Source organism: Squalius cephalus (genome assembly GCF_949319135.1).
Source record: "Squalius cephalus genome assembly, chromosome: 4".
Classification (NCBI taxonomy): Eukaryota; Metazoa; Chordata; class Actinopteri; order Cypriniformes; family Leuciscidae; genus Squalius; species Squalius cephalus.
Window position 1 is genome coordinate 48,029,834 of NC_137125.1, and position 17,674 is coordinate 48,047,507.

General features: G+C 36.9%; 1 protein-coding gene across 3 annotated transcripts in view; it reads right to left on the reverse strand.

Moving 5' to 3' along the window:
• Positions 1–17,674, reverse strand: part of ccdc136b (coiled-coil domain containing 136b) — a 34,374-nt gene that overhangs the window by 6,147 nt on the left and 10,553 nt on the right. For all 3 annotated transcript variants that reach the window (XR_013820845.1, XM_079868738.1, XM_079868737.1), the window contains exons 3-8: positions 10,459–10,776; positions 10,179–10,253; positions 7,305–7,601; positions 4,539–4,656; positions 1,832–2,093; positions 1,130–1,264 (exon numbers count right to left, since the gene is read on the reverse strand). Coding sequence is in view for 2 of the 3 variants with exons in the window: in XM_079868738.1 (XP_079724864.1) it covers positions 1,130–1,264; positions 1,832–2,093; positions 4,539–4,656; positions 7,305–7,601; positions 10,179–10,253; positions 10,459–10,776 (1,205 nt within the window). In the remaining variant the exon portion in view is untranslated. The remainder of the gene's footprint in view (positions 1–1,129; positions 1,265–1,831; positions 2,094–4,538; positions 4,657–7,304; positions 7,602–10,178; positions 10,254–10,458; positions 10,777–17,674) is intronic.

A 17,674-nucleotide genomic window follows, 5' to 3' on the forward strand; every position in this document is an offset into this window, starting at 1 on the left:
ATATACGCTGACACAGTTAAAATGCATTATCATGGAAGCGTTTACTGTACCAGGGGTATTTTTGCTTTTTCAAATGAATATTTTCAGCTGCTGAAATGCTGGTGCATCATATAAAACTATTGACTTTTAGTCATTGAGGATATAAAAACATATTTTAATATTTATAGCAAAAACAGCATTGCAAAATATCAAAATATTTGCACATATTGAAGTAGTCTGAGAATAAAGGACGGCTGACTCAATTACGTCATTCAAAATGCTTTATGTGGTTGCTAATTTGCATGATTTCTGATTCAGTGATTTTTCTGAATGATTAAACTAAATGGGATTTTTTTTTCTTCAGGAAGCTGTGATTTCTGGTGATATTCGCTAACATGTGACAGATTCTGTTGACAGAGCTCCATTCGAAGGCGGCAGAACAGTGTGAGTGAGGGGTTAACCACACAATTAAAGTACAACCATGGAGGACGGATGATTGACATGGGACACGGTACTCAGACTGGACAGACTCTTTGATAGGAAAAAATCTTAATTAGTCAGGATTTCTGTGGCTTGGGTACTAAGACCTTGTTGTTAGACAGTACAGGGGTTAGAAAGACCTCTATGTCAGTGCACATTGTACACACACAAAAGCTTGATATGCTACAGTGGATCAACAAAACTAGCAAAACACATTAGCTGCTAGAGGTTTGACAAACACAAGATGTGAAAACACACGCAGCCCAGAATCAATGTGTGTGACAGGGCAAAAAGCAACCCAAAGTGAAACATACATACTCGACCGAAAATGGCGGAGTGGTTTAGTTAGACAGGATGCGCTTTGAAAGACAGGTGCTGCTGTTGGACAGACAGTCACTTCAGCGGTGGTTGACCCCACATGCAAAACGTTAGCCATGTACAGAGCATTTTCAAACGCTGACAAACATGTAGATCGATGGAGTCATGGTGTCATTCTGTTGATAATATCTCGCCCTACTTGCTGTGTGAGTAATGTCTGTTTGTTTTCAGCATGTGTACAGTACAGTGAGTTATTTGAGGTCACATTTTTTCCCCAAGGAAGTCCACACATTCCAAAACCTTTGGGAAGAAAGTAGTGTGTTTTGATTGATGCCCCTTTATGACCCCTCACCTGAGCCTTCCTACCAGCCAGCCGATCAAGCTCCGCCCTACAGCGCTGTAGCTCCGCCTCTAGCTCCGCCCTCTCCCTCTGGCTGCTCTCGTACAGCCCCTGCAGTTCCACAAGCTCTCCTTTTATTCCCTCACACTGAAAGACGAAAGAGAGAGATATAGAGAAATAACAAATAATACAGGATAAGTGAATAGATTCAGTGACAGGGGAGAGTTTTAGCTTGTGTGGCAAAAAGAAGTCAATTGAAAACCTTTGTTTAATCATTTCATTATTCAATAGTGGACAGACGAATCTAATTTTTGTTGTCACACTGTCAGGATATATTCAGCAATATTTCAGTCATGCTGTTGAACCACTGAAGGTAAAATAACAAATTAATGCCACGACAGATGGGTTTATTTTCAACCTGACATGACTAAATTTACCCCATACTGAGAGTGGAAAATATTTTTAATAGTATTTTTTTGTCATAAATTAATAAAAAAAACTTTTTTTTTTTTAAATATTAGATAATATCATAAATTATAAAAAACAGAAAACTGTTCACAAAGCACAATTCTTGATTTTATCTATCAGCAATGTGAAAATTGACAGGTGGTTATTTTGTACAACATTAACTAAATATGATACAATAAGGTTTAAAATAGAAAATGCACACTCTAAAGTTCAAGCATCTGTTATTTTGCCAAGTGGGCATGGTACCTCTCTCTGGACCTGTGATGCTCTCTCCTCGGCCTGTTTCAGCTGGTCTCGGAGGGAAAACACCTCTGAGAAGCCTCCACTCCTGCCTGTCGGGGTGACGGGCTTCCCCTCAAACGAGATGTTCTTCTGGGTATAAGCGTCCACCCAGTTTCCACTTTCTACCTCCAATGTGCTGACAAATCCCTCAGCCTTCACCTCCTTTTCTGTGTCATTTTCTCCATCATTCTGCTCTGCTTCCAGGGCCAGGCATGAATCAGCTGAGCTGTCAGGATAGAAATGGGACAAGGAAACGTTCAGGACATTTATTATAGATAGATGTACAAGTGGTGGTGCATTTTTTTTTATTACTAATGTACTTGAACTTGTGAGCTCCTGCTGCACTTTTTCAGATTAACTCCATATTGTGACTGAGTGTGAATGTGTGTGTGGCAGGGTTCATACACATTTTAACCAATACTTTTCCATGACTTTTCCATGACTTTTCCAAGACTTTTTGGCACATTTCCATGACGCCTATGTATTCCTGAAAATGTCAGTCGACATTATAAGAATAAAAATTTGTGTTAAAATTTACCCTCAAAATTAATACCGTACATTAGGGGTGCGCAATATTGACAAAAATATGTCTCGATATTTTCAAAATTTTTCTTGATAATAATTAGATGATATTTTACTGATTGTGTTTTTGTACTGGTATCCTGGCCGGTTTAGGCCTGTTGTTGACAGCAGACTCACGAAGATATTCATATTTTTTATATTCTATGCAGTGGTCAGTTCACAGCAGTGACCGAAATCAACATTTTTATTAAGGGGCAAAATTTGCCACATTCATAGAATTTTGCCAAATTCTAACATTCAAATTAAATTATATTAGAATAACACAGTACGAATGTCAAATTAAATCATTGAATTAAAATCCATCCTTGCAGTGCAGAGGTGACACAGAAGTGGCATCAAAACTGGCATTAGCCTACTATTCATACTTCATTTACAATTGCATAAATAAAGCTATTCAATATTTAAATGATTTATAATTTTAACTTTTTAATTAAAGGATACTTTAAACATTAAACTAAAACCACCAGTAGGTGGCGGCAAGTCACTGTCTTAATAAGCGAGTTATTGGAGTCATTTATTCAACCGATTCGTTCAAACGGCTGATTCATTCAGAAAAACAAGTGATTGTTCATTGAATCGTTAAAATGATTCATTCAAAACGCGGATTTCATTAAATAAATAAATAAATAATCGATGTCTGTTGGACTACAACTTTATTATGAAATTCTCGTCGGCGATATAAAGTGAAAATTGACAATATTGTGTCCAAAAAGTAACTCGCAATGTTAACTTTATTGTTAATTTAACTGTTGTATAAAATAAATAGCACATTTGCAATTGTGCAAAGGAAAACGGCACTCTTGCTCATGTGATATTCTAATATAACAACATAATATGATATAAATATAAGACAAAAACTCATTTGGGGGCATAACTGCACTGACACATCACGCAGTGAAAGCAAGCATGAGAGACAAACGCGATGTCAGCTCGCACTCGCAGTGCCTCGTACATAGTTAAAACAATGATTACAATATCATCATAGTTCATAGACAACATCGCACACACTCCTAAGAACATATAGAATGAACTCACAATTGAACTGACTTTTACTCATTTTCTTCTCTCCTCTCGCGTGCAGGAGACAGACGTAGGCTAATATTCTGCGTATCGTTTCACATGCGGCCAGAGCAGCAATCCTCTTTCCGCTACATTCTCGACCCACCGGTGCTTGCAAAACTTTAGCATGCTCGTGCCACTTTCCTGCCATTTCAATTAAATTTCTGTCAGCACCGACTTCGCCTCAGCAACATCGCAACAAGTGAATCGGAAGTGAACTGAACGTTATGCCGCCCGAAATAAGGACGTTAAGACAACGCGAAATATTTTTTTTATTAAACAGTTTTTGTATTAATCACATATTATGCTGTGTTAAAAAAAAAAAAAAATCCATGACTTTTCCAAAACTTTCTGGGTCTTTTTATTTTTCCAAAACCTTTCCAGGCCTGGAATTTGCATTTTTCAAATTCCATAACTTTTCCAGGTTTTTTCAAAACGTACGAACCCTGGTGTGGGTGTGTGTACTCATGCTCATCAACAAATCCTTTTCATACTTATTTATTAAAAATCAAAATATATAAAACAAATCCCATTAATTAGAAAATTAGAAAAATTGTGGTGCTGAAATGTGTGTTTGGCCAGATTTGGCCTGAACTCAAATCAGACAACTTATGATATTTTAATTTTTCAAAACTTTAAAATGTTTATAATCAGCCGTTCTCACATCGGAGAGAACTTATTCTTTTGAGCTGAAACATCTAGCACTAGTTTGAAAAACATGATGGTACCTTATATTTACAGAAGCATTAGTTTAAAAAAAATCTGATAAGATCTTGATGTCTTAAAATAGCTGTGGCTCATCTCACAGCCAGTATATTTGGATTAGATGAAATACACAGTCATTAATGCTTCATGTTGCTGTGAAACACTTTCATAGCTGCTAAATAGTTTTAGTGAGAGTGTCCATTGAGACAGATTATGGCTGAATGCTTCATCGGTCACACCAGCCTTATTAACAGAGACCGCTCGCGATGCTCACTGGCTGATTTATCTTGTTTGTGTGTGACTGACAGGCCCTATGGCCAATCACCTGGCTCGCTGCTGCTCCAGCATCTCCAGTTTCTCAGAGAGCTGCATGTTGCCATTCTTCAGAGTCTGACACTCGTCCTTCAAGGAGCGACACTCCTCAATCAGTTGGTCCACGTCACCTGTCCCATTACAACACGAGAACAGATGTCAAAGCAGAATGGGGTGAAACACTGAATTCAGAATGTTAGCATACTACTCTTACTATTTCTGCAATTATAAATGTATGTTCAAAATGAAATACTGCAATACTACTTATACTACTTATTGCAGTATGCAGTATGTTTTCTATTTGAATATATTTTAAAATGTTGTTTCTTTCTGTGATGGCAAAGCTGAATTTTCAGCAGTCATTACTCCAGTCTTCAGTGTCACATGATCCTTCAGAAATCATTATAATGCTGATTTGGTGCACAAGTAGCTTTTTTTATTATTATTATCAATGTTGAAAGAAGTTGTGCTGCTTAATATTTTTGTGGAAACCATGTTTTTTACATTTAATGCGTCCTTGCGGAATAAATGTATTAATTTAAGAAAAAAAAAAAAATGTTACTGACCCCAAACATTAAAATGCTAGTGTACATAATGGTAACCACTTCAAACTATTATTTTCTACAATCCATTGTTGTCACATGACCTTCGTTGAATAGCTACTTAAGTGAGTGGTGGTAAGTCATCATGTATATTTCATAATTTTTTTTTTTTTTAAGTCTACATTTTTAGCAGTACAATCAAATTGTGACTCAAGAAGGAGATTGATATTGCTTCTGTTTCACTTAAAATGGAAGGTTGGGTGCATTGCATTGTGGGATACAGTATTCCATGCAGTGTTCTCTGCTTGCAAACTACACATTTAAAAAATATATATATATTAAGATATTCCATGCCTAAAAATGTTTACTTTACCCAGTATACATGCTGCATACTACATAAAAAATAGGCTATCAGTAGTATAATAGTATGACACTTGGAACACACATAATCACTGTCCTAAGGGCCAAACTGCAAGCAATACGAAGGCTACATGTCTATGGCAGGAAAATATTAAACATTTGACCAGACAGCTGTAAATGCATACTGAACCCTGTAACTAGTCTCCATGGAAACAACCAATTCCACCCTCTCTTCCCTCTGCAGCAGTCTGACCTGTCAATCAAGAGTCATGTTTGCCTTGCACATCCCCCATGGTGCAACGTTCAACCCCCGATAGCATAGTCTCTAATCTAGAAGGAATCTCACTTGTAAAAACAACTCACACGCATCTGCACTCTGTCTCTGCCAGGCCTGAGTGTGTACGTGGTGTAAATAACCATCAGAAGCGCATGTACTGATAAACAACTTCGCCTCTGCTGCATCTGACCTCAGATCAGAGTTAACATGAATGCCTCAGTCACAGGCTCTGATGTGTTCGTGTTCAACACTGTTTTGTGATCAGCGTGTCTAACCCCACGGCCCCACCAGCAATCGCTGGTATGTTGTTTTTATTTCAGATCTTAATATAGTAAACTTCTAAAGCATCATGGGAGCAGAAAGCAGCCCTGGCGCCCTTAGAGGCAGAGAAAGACATCAACACCGGACAAATGGGGCTCAGCGGAGGTCCTGCACTCTGTCAGAATGTCAAACAGACACTTAGACCTTGAAAGAACCTGTAATACAATCACATTTGTCAGTGGCAATGCATACTGGGTAATATCAGAGCACTGGCAATGGGGAAGAAAGTTGATAAAATGTCTGTATCACACAACAGGGTTTATTTGCTATCAGCATCTGCCATTTATAAAGCTGCAATGAGGTTATGTGATATAAAGAAAAGTCTTGCTGGAGAAATCTCAGCTGGCTAATGCACAAAAACACAGATGAGGTCTGGAAAAAGTGACTCCATAGAGTTGTGAGAACAGAAGATTCAACTTGTCTGACTTCTAATATGTTTATATTGAGATATCACCTAATCGTCACATAAACATTTTTGAGTTTTAACATGTTAATTAAGGTATTATTTACTATGTTTATTAAGCCCAGTGTTATTTTAGTATTATTTATATACTATTATAGTTTTTATTAATATTTTGAATTAGCTTTTGTTTTTATATTTTCAGTTTTTATTTTTTTATATATATTTCTACATAGCTTTAATTAATTGTTCAGTTATGTTTCAGTATTTCAGTTTAAGTTTTATTGTACTTCAAGGCAACATTTTTAATTTTCCTTTACACTTTACCGTAAGTATTTTAAGTTCAAGTTTTTCATCTAACATTTATATTTTTTTTCAGCTTTATTTTATCTTTATTTTATTGTATTTTATCTTTACTTTATCATTTATTTCTACATAGTTTTAATTTATTTTAGTTTTATTGGGCAGCATTTCACCATATTCATAGCACCATATTCAAGGCAGCATTTAAATTTTTAATTTAAGTATTTTTCATCACAAGTGCGGGACAACCTGTCACAATCACACGAACCAACAATCCAATTAATTGACTGAATAAAGTCCCGCCCTACATTTTTTCTTGTTTGAGAAGCCAATAGTGAAGAAAAGGCTATCACAACTTCCGTTTCATGTTGACTTTAACAGAATATCCCTGTCCAACCAATTGCATCCGAAAGCTCAAGCTGGCCAACAAGGCTTCACTAGTTAATTTTGCTGATCCACCAGCCAGACCAGCACCAAACCAGCGCTAACCAGTATCAACTAGGCTTGAAGCTGGTATAAACTGGTCTTTTTAGAGATATCCCTATAGTCGGAGCTGTAGTGTGATGGGAATCAGACCTTCTCCTCCTGCTCTGCGCTGGTTCTTCATGCTGATTTCGGCCCGCAGCGTGGTCAGCTCCAGCTCGTACTCCTGCGTGGTGCCGCGCAGACGCTCCAGCTCAGCACGCACACGGCACAGTTCCTCCTGCAGCAGGGCGATGTCATTCTCCCGCTCAGCCGCCGCCTCCTCCGCCGCCTGCTGAAGCTCCTGCACTTCCTCTTGCGCCACACGCAGCTCCTCTTGAGCCTCCCACAGCTCGCTGGCCTTCTCCTCCTCAAGGCTGTCCAGCTCCTCCTGCACCGAGCGCAGCTGGCCTGTGGGTCACATGTTGGGACAGAACAACATTTTTCAACCGAATATTGGGTTATAAAAAGTATACTGCCTTTTATACTGCTTACTATTGTTTTAAATAGTATGTGAAACAGTATGCAACAATAAACATTTCAAACAGTGCTACATTGTTGTCACATGGCATCACAACAATGAATGTTTATTTCAGCATGTGGTATCCAGTTATTATCTTGGAAATGTTAAAAAAAAAAACACAATTAATAAAATAACATTTATTTCTAATCTACATTTGTGTAAAACTATCTTTAACTCCTGCAGTGTTTTTATTGTTAACTAAAATTAAAACGGAAATTGAAATAAAGCTGAAATCAAATAAAATATAAATAATTGATGAAAAAAATTAAATAAATAAAAAATTATAAATGTTGCCTTGGCAACTGACTAAAATAAACCAATTTAAGCACTAAAATTACTAAAAATAAAATAAATGACTGCTATATAGAAATATGTAAACTATATACACATAAAGTTTAAAAATATAAAAATTAAAGCTAATTCAAATACTTAATATTGTGGGTCATCTAGATATTTAGTGTACACAGAAAGTATGGATACTATGCACATCATACATAGTATATACTGCAGAAATAGTAGCAGTATTGTGCTATTTCTGAATATATGTGAGCTGTCAAATACTAAAATCCATGTAACATTTATATATGAACCTCTTAAAGGTGCTCTAAGCGATGTCACGCGTTTTTTAGGCTGAAACATTTTTTTGTCTAGCTGCCTGTCCCCTGAACACACTGTAAAAACACGCGGACTCTGTAGACAGCCCAGGCTCCACAAACGGCAATAAAAACAAACTGGCCCAGCCTGGACCACGAAACATAACAAACAGTGTTCCAGCCAATAACCGCCAATAACCGACAATAATGATTTGGGGGTGGGGGTTGGGGGGTTAGTGCGCGTACACATGAAGGGGGGTGTGTGGAGTGGAGGAGAGAGAAGCATGAAGAGGGACGTTAGCTAGAGAAGAGATGTCCTAGACAACATAACGACAAACGTTAGAATTATATTCTCTTGAATTTTGACATGCTGATGTAGGGGGAGGGGACGGGATGAGGAGGAGGGAGGGTCGAGCCAGCCTCCGTTTTGTTTGACAATACTTTAAATGTCAACAAGAAGTGATGTCACCCAACATCGCTTAGAGCACCTTTAAGGGCACCAAGACCATATGAGGTCTACAATCAGCTACTTCACTGGAAAACAAGCACATCTGAAGTGAAAAATATGCCTTCATTTCACGTCTCATTACAGCACTCACTCTGCATGTCCTGTTGTTGAGTAGCAAAAAATGTCAAAACCTCTCAAACTAACCACACAAAGCATGAATTTTAGTCTGCGGGGGCTTTTTTGAAAAACTATAATCAGTCTCTTTCTTGCAAGGCGGGAATACGGACAGGAAAAAAAAAACACAGGCTGTGATTAAACCGAAAAAACTGTTTCTCAGCTATACAGTGTGTGAATCTTATTCTGGCAGATGTTTGTTATGTTATTCATATCTGTGATTGCATTACTCATGATGGTATCTTGGCATAGCTCATGCACTTCTGCAAACGCTGGTTTACTTTGCCTCCTCACAGTTCATTTAATTTAATTACAGCGCAGCCACTGAGAGAGTGAAAGTGAGTCACTGGGGAAGAGAACAACATTTACATCACCTCTGCTTCTCCCATCTCTCCACTGCTCAAACACTCGCACCCCAAGTAGCAGTCGACCAAACAAATGGGAACAGGATGTCATGGGAACATGGGAACATTTTAAACAGTAGTATACTACACTGTCAAATTTAGAGTGACGTGTCCAATTATCATTTCTGCAACACAAAAAATATAAAATAAAATATAATAAATGACACAAATGAAATAAGATGACATGAATAAAATTAAATAAAATTAAAAAATAAATATTGCATGTGAAATTAAATAAGATTGCATGATTAAAAATTACACAATAAATAAAAAATAAAAATAAACAAAATAAAATAGGATAAGATGACACAATAAATTAAATAAGATAACATGATAAAACAAAATTAGAAAAATAAAATAAAATAAAATTATTTTATAAGTTAATAACTAATAAGTTTCCAACTAATCCATGATCGTGTCAATTGTCAAAAGTCAAGCACATTGCATTGTGGTATAAAGTACTATACTGTCTATTGTGACTTGTATCTAATGTTATTTGGGCATTTAACGCATACAAAAGCCTGCAGGTTATACATATAGTAAGAGTATTATATTTCCAAACATTGCCAATGTTTTCTATTTTTTAACACAGTACAAAAATATGAATATGTAAATGGCCTCTTCAAATCATCAGTGATCTTGATCAAATTATAAAACAGCTAGATAAATCAAGAATATTTATTCACTAGCATTGGACATTTTTGACATTGGACAAAAAAAACCTATTTTTATTATCTGTCATATTCTAAGTTCATTTTATTTATTAGCAGTTATTAGTGTAGTTATTATCACTGCATTTAAGATGAATACACATTTGTTTCTGTTTGTAAGTGCGTTTCTGTTCACCTTGAAGTCTCTGGATCTGTCTCGTGAAGGTCTCGGCCTGGTGGGCGCTTGCCAGACGCTCTTCCTCCAAAAGACCTAGAAAGCCAAAGAATGGCATTAAAAGAAAAGGGAAATCTCTAGAGAGACATTGGAAATGAGTAATAAGTAACTTATTTCTGGCATCTGACAATATTAACAAGCCAAGAATGTTTGTGTGAAGACATGACTTGAGAAACAGGCGGTCAATGACAGCTGGACATGGATGTCACACCTTAAAAACAGCTTTTATTAGCATACGCACCCTGCAGCTCGTTGTAGCTCTCCTCGTGTCGCTGGGACACCTCCCTGGTCTCCTCCAGCTCCAAAAGCAGCTGCACCACCTGTGACCTCAGCACCTCCAGCTCATCTTCCTCATCCGCTCCTCTTCGCTCCTCCTCCTCGTCTGCTGTCTCCTCCTTCACCTCCTTCTTCTCCGGCTCATCCTCCTGCCCCTTCTCTCCATTTCCGGCCTCCACCTCCTCCAGGTCTCTCTCCTCATTCTCCTCCAGTGACCCTCGCTCTTTGGCCGTCATTTCACTGCCTATACCTGGCCGCTCCACTTTCAAGTCACACACATCGTCTGAGACAGAAAAAGAAATCAATCAGTTGATCATATGTAATACTTGATTCTAAATGGTCGTTATATATATGAATGGTCATTATATATATATATGAAGAGTTCAGATGCAAAAGCCTCTAAGTGCCATCTGAAATTTTCTTCTAGAATGATCATTTTGATCAAGCTTGTATATTTAAGTTCAGTAATTTCACTTAAATTACAATTAATAGGTAATTTTCATTGCCATTTAAGTGAAATTATTGAACTTAAATATACGAGCTTGATAAAAATGATCATTCTAGAAGAAAATTTCAGATGGCACTTACAGGCTTTTGCATCTGAACTCTTCATATATATATATATATATATATATATATATATATATATATATATTATGACGGTTGAATAAACAGTATCACAGTATATTTTTCCTCAGATTAAATAAATAAAAAATATATTAAATTAAATACAAATAATAATAAAAACATGGTTATAGTGAGGCACTTACAATGGAAGTGAATGGGGCAGATTTTTTTAAGGATATAAAGACAAAAATGTGAAGCTTTTAATATTACAAAAGTACTTTTGTTAAAACATGTCTTATTTCAGCTGTAAAGCTGTTTAAATACATTTTTACAACCGTTTAGGGTTTTTCAGCATTACATTGTCATGGCGACAAATTTGTAAAATTAGATAAGTCAGTGGGTTTTTTTTTCACACTAAAATCTACTTTTTGTTCACGTCTTGTGTTATAACTATTGAAACATTGGGTATGTAAAACATTTACAGATTTCCATTGGAAGATCCTCAATCAACGTGACCCAGAAGTTCTTGTAATCACCATTATGCCAAAAATTATGTTGATTGAGTTTACCTTGTGCTGAACCAACAATAATCCAAAACCTCTCTGTGCTAATAATTATTTGCTCATCCAGTAAAATGACATTTAAAAGTTCCCTTGATGACATGCACATTTGGAGATGTGCAGCTATGCATGTCCCAGACCCCCACCCCCAACCTCCACCTGTCATCTCTGGTGGGGACTTACTAAATCAATCCAGTCCACCACCTTCATCTGAGGAAGCCCTTCATCACCTGCTGACCCCCGACTCTCACAGACCTCCAGACCCCCCTCAAGCAATCTAAACACCCAACCAGGGTCAAAAGTGCCTCAGCGCTAGAGGAATGTGTGCTATATTAAGGATTTAGGCCATGAATCACCCCTCTGCCTTCACCTGTTGTCTGTTCACAAACACAAAACACACACACAGTCCTGAGAAGAAATCACAACCTGCAGCAGCAGTGGCCCTTTCAAAGTGAGAGAGAGCCAAAGAGCCCTCTAGTGGCAGGAGTGGGTATACACAAAGGAAAGAAAGAAAGAAAGAAAGAAAGAAAGAAAGAAAGAAAGAAAGAAAGAAAGAAAGAAAGAAAGAAAGAAAGAAAGAAAGAAAGAAAGAAAGAAAGAAAGAAATTATTTTATTCATCAAGGATGCAACAAATTGATCAAAAGTGATGGTGTAGACATTTGTTACAAAATATTTATATTTAATTAATGCTTTAATAAATTGAATAAATCAATTTAATAAATGCTGTTCATTGAACTTTCTATTCATCAAAGAATCCTGAAAAAAGTATCACAATTTCCACAAAAATATTAAGCAGCACAACTGTTTTCAACAATGATAATAATCATAAATGTTTCTTCAGAATGTTTTCTGAAGGATCGTGTGACACTGAGGACTGGAGTAATGATGCTGAAAATTCAGCTTTGACGTCATAGGAATAAATAACATTTTAAAATATATTCAAATAGAAAAGGTATTTTAATTTGTAGTAATATTTTTCATTATTACTGATTTACTGTATTTTTGATTAAATAAATGCAGCCTTAATTGGTGAGCATACGAGACTTCTTTCAAAAACATAAAAAAAATATTTTCCAAACTTCTGACAGGTACAAAATATTATATATAATAAGACATTGATTAAGCCGATCCAATTTTTTTCTATGAAGGAGGAGTAGGTATAGAATAATAATAATGAAATAAATATTTGAATTATATTTATAAGACATTAACGATTTGTGACAAACCTCCCCATGTAAAGTGAGCAGCAGATCTCCTCCTGCTGTCGCTCTCCGCTCTAGTCTGTGCTAATCACCCACCGAACTAAGGAGCCAGATGGTTAAAAATAGCCCTTCTGTCCTCCTCTTCTCTCCCTTTCTTCTCTTCCATTTCTCACACACTCATTTCCTCCCTCGCTTTTCTTACCATTCACATCACCTTATTTTCATTCGCGTTATCCAAATGATCCTTCTGCTCTTTCCCGGGTCCATCCCTCTTTTCAACAGTCACCTGTTCCTCTCTTCATAAATCTCTATCACCTCGTTCTAAACGCCGTCTCTCTTCCTCCTCCAGGCTGATCTATAACTCTAGCCTTACTCCAGGTTTCTCTCACTTGCCCTCTGACCTCTGAACTCAGAGAGCCAGGCCATTGGCGAGGCAATTACACACACTTAATCTCTCTTACAATCTCACTAATGCCACAAGGGCTGTGTGTGTGAGGAATCGGATATATGACTGATTCTACAACTATTTGGCACTGTTGATGACTTGAACAAAACATTAATAACATGTCCTGAAATCAAGATTTGATCATGACATATTGTATATACCCTCAAACACATTTTGGTATGATATGTGATGTGTGGATTTGCTTTGACAAACTCAGAACAATCTGAAGTCCACACACAGGACACAGGAGATAGTCGGCCACGCCAGACCTGACTAGACGATTCATCTCTCTGATCCTCTTAGATCAGATGTCTTTGTGGGATTAACGGAATCTGTCGGTGCGGAAAATGAATTGTCTTGCCAGCAACTCCTCCCCCTCCATTCCTCAGACTTTCTTTCTCTCATTCACTCTCTATTTCTCTTTTCCTCTGGTTGGTTTTCTCTCATTTTCTCTCATTTCCCTCTCTCTTCCTGAATGATATTTATCCCACTGTAATGAGCCCAGTACTGTATTATTGATCATGCTTTGCAGATTAAAGTCTTTCAAACATCTATCAAATAATAATGAACCAGTGAGGAAACTCACTCATACACACACGCGCACACGCACACACACACACACACACACACAGGCAGAAGCAGCAGCACAAGCAGGGTCTTGAGCTCACAGGATTACAGGCAGCTTTGATAGCACCAAATCAGCTTTCTCCAGTGTATCTGAGCTATGAATTATTCTGTGGGGACAGAAAATTACTTTTACATGCACACAGACATCCGGATACATCACTGGATATAGGTAACACAAATCGCAATCATGAAGCATCCCTAAGGACGGATAAGGCCATGTAGTTACACAACAGTAGCCTCTGTGCTTTTCGAAATAACTAGTACAAAGTAGTGCAGTCAAGTCTATGATCTTTGATACAGAACTTATAGTTAAAACTATCTCTCTCTCTCTGAACATATATATATCCCGTTTTAAAATTTAAAGGGGTTATATAATGAAATTTCGATCGCTGAAGTTGGAATATGGTCATAAAACTAAACTAAATATATTAAAAAATATAAAAAAATGATAAAACAAGTGATTTTGTGTAAGAAACCTTGGCTTTATAATCGTTATATTATAATTATTTTAAAATTATATTAAAATTGTATAAATACATGACATTTAACTGTATACTGCATCACAAAAGTACATTCAACTCCATACTAAATAGCACAATCTAACACTAAGAATGCAAAACACATGTGGACTGAACCAATTTTCTCTTGTAAAAACATCATGCTCCATATGTGCCTGACAGAACAGAGGCCTCACTTCCTGTTGAACTCAGATTCTTGTGATTTTCACTTGTGCATAATGATTCCTAATGGAAACAGCCCAAGAATAGGCCTCTTTGTTCTAATAGACATAGTTAGAATAGTTTAAGTGAATGCGAGAGTCCCGTTCCTTAATTTTTGTCATTTTGCCGATTATAATTTCATGATGCTTTCTGCCGTTGCAATAAATAAATGAGAAATGCCATTAAAATGAGACTCTGAAATTCACTTACTAAACAACTGACATAATTAATTTGAAAATGAGCACTTGGTGCTTTGGAGATAACAATCAAAATTAAACGATTTCATTTCAGACCATGACCGGAAGGCCATATTAGGGAAATCTTAATATCATGAGTGGCATTAAATGTTGACGCGCAGAGGTCCATCACGATCGTGACACACACAAACACAAATATAGCTCTCGTCTAGTTCTCATGAGCTCAGAGAATTAATTTCATTCCAATCACAAGCATAGCTTTGGGATCAGCCTGTGGCTGGCAGAAATCCAGTGTAATTATTGTTATTTGATGTTGATGATGTGTGATTGATGCAGTTTTCATAACAAAAACAACATCAATCAGAAACAATATATTCAGTAGTCTTATGCTATTCCTTTTAATTCACTTTCATTCTCTCCCTTCTTTTTATTGTTTTTTTTTTTTTGTTTGTTTTTATGTTATCTCCTTTATACTGAAATATCAATCATATTGACAATACTGTCAACAGCCAATCAGAGTGGTATGATCTCACTGAGGGAGGGGCAAGTACAACTATATGCATTTGCAACTGTTTATGAGAAAGAAAAATATTTCAGGGGTCAGAGCAAAACTGCAGGGGTCATATAAAAAATAAATAAATAAATAAATAAAATAAAATTAAATTAAAAAATTAAATTAATTTCAAATGTAACAAGTTTATGACCGTGTACATCAATAATTATTATTTAAATGCTTTTTCATCATAAAAGCAGCATGTAAATACATTATTATAGTCTCATATGCATGTTATCCATAGACTGTAAAAAATATGGACTGTGACGTCACCCATAGACTTTCTGAAGAACGGTTTTGAAGCCGTTTATGGGGGGTATGGGCGGCGCCATCTTGGAAAATCTTGGGAAATCCTAACCCTGCCCGCCTTCTGGCCAATCCATATATGGGTAAAGGACGCGAGTCCGGTTATTCTGCAAATGGAACAGCGCGCGTCACTCAGCTCGCTCTGCTACTCCTGTTATCTCTGTATGTATATTTTAGGCAACAATAAAACGAAATAAGTTATAAAACACCACACTGCCTCTTTTCGTTTTCATTTAAAGAAATCTTAAACATTATAGCCACACAAATGTGGTTCAGGCAAGGCGTATTGATTATATTCACTGCATATAATGTTAGCCTATTTATAACAAAACGAAATATAAAACTAACCCTGCCTCTTTTCGTTTAAATATAATATAAAAATATTAAACATTTTAATATGGTCCAGGCAATATGTGCATTTGTACTAAACAACAGATGTAGCAGTAAACAACATTACAGATCATCTTCGTTGTATTAAAATTTAAAATGACAAAACTCAACCCAGTCTCTTCTGTTAAATTTCAGTTTTATCAATATTAGCCATTATAAAAGTATAAGTAAAAGGTACAAGAAGCTACACAAATAAAGCAAACAATTCAGTCAAACATACAAAGTCAGCGCTCTAGTCTAACCCTACAACGGTAAAGTTAAATAGCTTATAAAGTTATGAAATTTCACTTAACTTAGCCCTCAGCCAAAACGATTGGCCAGGGAACAAATTATAGATTCACAAGACCAGAAATCGCCCGTTAGATATACACAAGACGAATTATATCTCATGTTTAACCACTACAGAGACGCCAGAGTCAGCGGCAAACGTCAGAAGGACTAGCCGAGGAAAGGCTGTTCCCGGCGGGGTACATGAGCGGCGAGCGCCCGGTGATCGCCTGCATCTCACAACCTGGATAAAATTTTCAGAAATCTTTATAAATAAACCACAGATTTGAGCTTTAAACAACTACATTCTCACCTGAAAAACTCTTAAAACTACATTTCATGATACAGAAACAGTAGTATTATATTTCAGCTGTATATTAAAAAATGGCGCTTCTTATGTTGTCATTCTCCTTGGCGCAGCCTATGCTCGTTATCAGCTGTCAATCAAGCAAGTTAACCACGCCCTTATTTGGCATACATTTTATATCTAAATACTATCTAAACTAACGAGTTAGAAAAAAATTCACCCCCCTCACAGTTGTCAGGCACTCGGAACCTATCGAAAAATACAATAAAAGTCCATGGGACCAACCTGTAAAAACATGCATTTATGCTGTGAAAACGGACATTTTAACATGGGGTCTATGGACATTTGCTCCCTTTTGGGACCTGCCCCTAGCGGATTTTCGATGTATTGCAGTTTTTCGCACTTCCGGGTAGGCTTCATTTTTCAGATTAGAATGTTGCCCCTTGATGTTATCATAGGCCCGGTTTACAATGCAACACTCAATTTCAATTTATATGCAACAGGGGGTCACCACTCCATCTCTTCTTTCAGGGTGTTTGGCCTAACATTTCACAAACACTTTCAGTCCATGATCAGCCCGTGTCTGGCTAAAATCCAGATGGTGACATCAGTTTCCTGTTTATAGCACTGCTTTCACTCTCAATGCTAGACCAGGGTAACACTACACTGACCTTAACCTTAAAACAAATACATCCTTTTCAGCCTTTTAGTCTCAAGCTATCCATCAAATCCTAAAATAATATTTAAACGATTAATTTAATGCAGTCTGTCACCATCATGTGAGCCACAATGAAAATCAGAGTCTAAATATCATTAATAAGCTCAGCACAGCTCTGAGAAGAGGAAAGATGATGGACACAGTCACAATGGCCCCTGGGAAATCAAGGAGCAACACACACATACATTCACAAAACACAAAGACTAACCTACAAAACTAGACGCTTGCACACACACTTAACCATGCAAGGCATTTTCTACTTAAATTGCATTCCTCCTCATTACTAAAGCATGACTGCAATGCAGTGAGCTAGTGAGCTGTT